Here is a 5,121-nt window from a genome sequence, read left to right as displayed (position 1 = left end):
TTATTTCCTGGATTACGTCTCCTGTTGTTATCTGTCTTATAAAAAAAATGGTACAAAATTAGAGTAGGAGATTTGAGGAAGCGCGTTCAATTCTCATACACCAGGCCGGGTGGCGGGGGGTGGGGGGGCGGTCCAGCTCAGTCTCTGTACAGATGTGTGTGTGTGTGTGTTTCCGTCCATACGTGTGCTTTCGTGTGTTCGTATGTCTGTGTTCGTATGTCTGTGTGTGTGTGTGTGTGTGTGTCCGTACGTGTGTAGAAGTGTGTGTGTGTGTGTGCTTAATTGTGTGTGTCCGTACGTGTGTAGAAGTGTGTGTGTACGTCCGTGCCTGTGTGTGTGTGTATTATAGAGTGATGACGGTGCCGTCCTCCTCCACCCCCCCCCGGGGCAGGGCCAGGCTGTGTCGAGGGTCCGTTCTCAGGGTGCTGAGGATTTTGTGCAGGCTGCCGTTGCTCCCTCGCATGGCCGGGTTACTGCTGTGGTGCGGGGGCTGCTGGGGGTGCAGCTGGGCGTGGTGGTGATGGAGGTGCTGCTGCTGCTGCTGGTGCTGGGGGTGGGGGTGGGGGGGGGCGTGCTGCTGCTGCAGCGTCAGGTCCCTGTGGAGCTTGAAGCTGAGGCTGCTGCCCCCGTGCGAGTGGGACAGCCCCCCCCCGCCGCCGCCGCCGCCTGTGCCGTTCAGGCTGGGCTGAGAGTGGAAAGAGGCGGTGGAGACGACGGAGGGGGGGCGCGAGGCGAGGCGCGTCGTCGGCGGGCTGGGGGGGTGGTGGTGGTGGTGGTGGTGGTGGTGCAGCGCGGGGAGGGATGCCGCCAGGGGAGGGGGAGGAGGGGCCTGTTGGGCGTGGGCGTGGCGGGCCTGGGAGAGGGGAGAACGCGCCGCCGCCGACGCCACCGAGGCCAGGGAAGCGTTGGAGGCCAGGGAAGCGTTGGAGGCCAGGGAGGCGTTGGAGCGACGTGACGGCCGCTTGAGGGTGCTCTCGATGACGATGTCCGACTCCTCGTCGCTCTCCAGCTCGTCCGGGTAGCCGTGGTGGTGGTGGGGGGGGCCGGGCCCCGCGGCGGTGGCAGTTCCGCCCGCGCCCGTGGTGGCGGAGGAGAGGCTGGGGTAGCCCGTGGAGCCGCCGCTGCTGTCCGACGACTGGCCCGAGCTGCCGGAGACGCGGCTGGCCCGCACCACGTTGTTGCGCTGGTTGACGGGCTTCACCGTGACGATGAGGTTGTGGCTGTTGGCGATCATCATGTCCGTGACCTGGTCCAGCGTCTTGCCCGTCACCTCGATGCCGTTGACCTCCAGGACCTCGTCGTTGACGGCCAGCAGGCCCGTGCTCTCGGCCAGCCCGCCCGGGACCATGCGGGAGATGAAGATGCCGGGCACCTTCTCCAGGCCGTGGGGGGTCACCCGGACGCTGGTGCCGTCGCGGATGTAGAAGCCCAGGGGCTTGTCCGAGCCGTGGCGGTAGAGGCGCACGCGCCGGTGGGACTCGGGGAGGATGTCCACGTCGATGATGGACGACACGGGCCGGAAGTCCTGCGGCATGCCGATGCGGATGTGCGGCCGCTTGTTGTTGCGGTTGACGTCGTTGTTGCGCAGCGTGACCGCCGCCTTCTTCCTCCGGGTCAGCGTGTTGGTGCCGTAGTTAGCGTAGTCCACCTCCTCTGTAGGGACAGGAGAGAGACTGGGTCAGAACACTCATAATAACTAGACAGGTACAATTCCTGTGGAAATTGTAAAACCAATATATATGCATGTATGCATGTATGTATATACATGTATGTATGTATATATACTGTATATATATATATATATATATATACATAAAAGCTTTTATTTGGGTGCATAAAATGAGAATGCAGCCTCACCAAATCTCTTCTTTTATACATGTGGTACACACATATACAAATATATACACATATGTACACAGGACCAATATATCATCCCACGAGGAGATTCACTTGGTCCTTGACCACACAGAAATATGAAAGACCAAAAATAACAACAACAACAACAACAACAACAACAACACCACCACACATCACAAAAGACAGAAAGGAGCAGAGGAGAGAACTGAGGAACATTCCACTTGACTAGAAGCACATGGGGCTGAGGTAATGGTCCCCAGATGTGCGTGTGGTGGATGAAAGGGCTGCACTTTGAGAGCGCGCTCCTCGTTTCATACAGGTTTTTGGATTCGTAGCGTGACTTTTATGCGAGTCTCATTACACCGTCGGCGTAAACACGCAGGAGCCATTTTGTTTTTCCTCCACGCCTTCGAGAGAACATGTTTCTAAAAAGCACGGATCCCCCGAAACGCACTCAAAAACAACAACAAAGAACACATCAACTTTACACCAGTTATTTTCAAACCTTGACGGCCAGATGAAGTAAAGTATATAGAAAGCACTTTCTTCCAGGGCAGGTGTTTCCCGCTACGATGCGTCTTGCCAACCGTGTACCAAGAGACTTCAAGAGTCGAACGGTTTAGAAAGGAAACACTCTGTTCATACATGAAACTTTATACTCGGTGTGGGAATCTGGGACAACGACATTGCGAAGGCTGCGTATGAAAGCCAGCCAATCATGTCCAGGTGGAGGAGTGGGTAATGAGAGGCTGATAATGCTGAGTGAGCAGCGTGTGTGTGTCTGCCTGTGTGTGCCTGGGAGTGTGTGTGTGTGTGTGTGTGTGTGTGTGTGTGTGTGTGCATGTGCTGACAGAGGTGTCCTGCCCTGCGCTGCTTAGACAGCTGCTGCTGCAGACACTCCCCTGCTATGACTGACACACACTCACACACACACACAGGCACACACACACACACTTCCAGGCACACAGAGGCAGACACACACACACAGACACACACAAACACGCAAAGTTGTTGATGTTGTGAACAACAGACACTCCATCTAGTATGTTTATTGTGAAGTACTTTCCCCCCACTCCAAACTAAACTAAGGGACATTCAGAAAGCTTGTGTGTATGTATGTATGTGTGATGTGTGTGTGTGTGTGTGTGTGATGTGTTTGTGTGATTCGCGTGTGTGTGTGTGTGTGGAAATGTGTTGTAGAGTAGCTTTGCACTGGGGTGGAACGCAGGGAGAGGAACATAGTTAGTGATCAGACTGAACAAGAGGACGCGAGGATTACCCCCCCCCCCACACCCCCCCGTACCCCCCCCCACACCCCCGTACCCCCACCCCCGTACCCCCCCCCCCACACACACACACACACACCCGTTTCATAAAAATTGTCCCAGTGGATAAAAAGTGTATGACATACGAACGGACAGAGAACAAATCATAGAGAGAGAGAAAGAGAGAGAGAGGGATAGAAAAGGAGAGAGAGAGGGAGGCAGAGAGAGAGAGAGAGAGGGATAGAAATGGAGAGAGAGAGGGAGGCAGAGAGAGAGAGAGAGAGGGATAGAAAAGGAGAGAGAGAGGGAGGCAGAGAGAGAGAGAGAGGGAGGCAGAGAGAGAGAGAGAGAGAGGGAGGCAGAGAGAGAGAGAGAGAGAGAGAGAGAGAGGGAGGCAGAGAGAGGTGAGGACAGACAAAGGAGAGAGGAATATGCAGAGTCATCCCATGACCCTCTTCTCAGGACATATTCTCATATATTCCTTGTTATTCAGCCACAGAGACGGACAGGAAGTCCGGACACAGAGAGGCACCATGGGACAGGAAGTACAGGTCCTCAGGGGGTGGGGGGGGGGAGGGGCATCCGCCGCTTCCATGGCAACGGGAATGAGTCATCGTCCCTACTGTGGTGGACACCTGCCTGGCTGGGAACACTTTCATGTTGACTCTATAACGTGTTTGTGTGTGTGTCTGTAAGAGAGAGTGTATGTGTGTGTGTGTGTGTCTGTAAGAGAGAGTGTATGTGTGTGTGTCTGTAAGAGAGAGTGTATGTGTGTGTGTGTCTGTAAGAGAGAGTGTATGTGTGTGTGTGTGTGTGTGTGTGTGTGTCTGTAAGAGAGAGTGTATGTGTGTGTCTGTAAGAGGGAGTGTATGTGTGTGTGTCTGTAAGAGAGAGTGTATGTGTGTGTGTCTGTAAGAGAGAGTGTATGTGTGTGTGTGTCTGTAAGAGAGAGTGTGTGTGTGTGTGTGTGTGTGTGTCTGTAAGAGAGAGTGTATGTGTGTGTGTCTGTAAGAGAGAGTGTATGTGTGTGTGTGTGTGTGTGTGTGTCTGTAAGAGAGAGTGTATGTGTGTGTGTGTCTGTAAGAGAGAGTGTATGTGTGTGTGTGTGTGTGTGTGTGTGTGTGTGTGTGTCTGTAAGAGAGAGTGTATGTGTGTGTGTGTGTGTGTGTGTGTCTGTAAGAGAGAGTGTATGTGTGTGTGTGTGTGTTTCTGTAAGAGAGAGTGTATGTGTGTGTGTGTGTGTGTGTGTGTGTCTGTAAGAGAGAGTGTATGTGTGTGTGTGTGTGTCTGTAAGAGAGAGTGTATGTGTGTGTGTGTGTGTGTGTGTGTGTGTCTGTAAGAGAGAGTGTATGTGTGTGTGTGTGTGTCTGTAAGAGAGAGTGTATGTGTGTGTGTGTCTGTAAGAGAGACTGTCACATATTCTGAATGGCTGCTTTGTATATAAAGGCATGTACATCGCTAGGCATGATATAATTGTTGACTTGCTAGTTAAGGACAGCTCTCATATGTTACACCCTCTGTTAAAACCTATAAACACACACGTGTCTCAACTACCATGTTCAACCTGTGCAATAATGAATATGACTATTTTTCAAATGTTGCAGCCAATACACCAGATGTTGTTGTTGTCGATGAGGACAGTAGAGAGGTCATCATTTTGGAAGTGGGTTGCGCGTTTGACTACAGCCTAGAAGAGGCCTTTCTTACCAAAGTTGTGAAGTACCATCCACTCAAAGATGCCATTGTACAGCTTGGGTACAAATGTAAATTATTAGTGTTTATATTTGGAAGCCTTGGTAATGTCCACAGACTAGTCGTCAGGGGGTTGCAGATGGCAGGAATTCCCAAGCCTAAAGCAAAGGCCGTGGCAAAATTCTGCTCAATATCTGCAATAATTGGCAGCCGCCACATATGGAGGAGACGCTGCTACCTGTACCCATAGACAGATTTAAAGCTTGAATTATCGAATGTCCTATGCTGGTGCAACTAATACTGTTTG

General features: G+C 52.4%; 1 protein-coding gene across 1 annotated transcript in view; it reads right to left on the bottom strand.

Annotated features, from left to right (window-relative positions):
• Positions 1-343: 343 nt before the first annotated feature.
• LOC308154513 (partitioning defective 6 homolog gamma-like) overlaps positions 344-5,121 on the bottom strand; it is a gene marked incomplete at both ends in the record, with an annotated part of 57,048 nt that continues 52,270 nt past the window's right edge. The window contains one exon of the mRNA XM_080527660.1: positions 344-1,653. Within this exon, the coding sequence (XP_080383786.1) occupies positions 344-1,653 (1,310 nt within the window). The remainder of the gene's footprint in view (positions 1,654-5,121) is intronic.

Source organism: Nansenia antarctica (assembly GCF_963989245.1).
Source record: "Nansenia antarctica genome assembly, chromosome: 3".
Taxonomy (NCBI): domain Eukaryota; kingdom Metazoa; phylum Chordata; class Actinopteri; order Argentiniformes; family Microstomatidae; genus Nansenia; species Nansenia antarctica.
The sequence above is the reverse complement of the archived record's forward strand: the minus strand, read 5'-3'. Positions and strand labels throughout refer to the sequence as shown.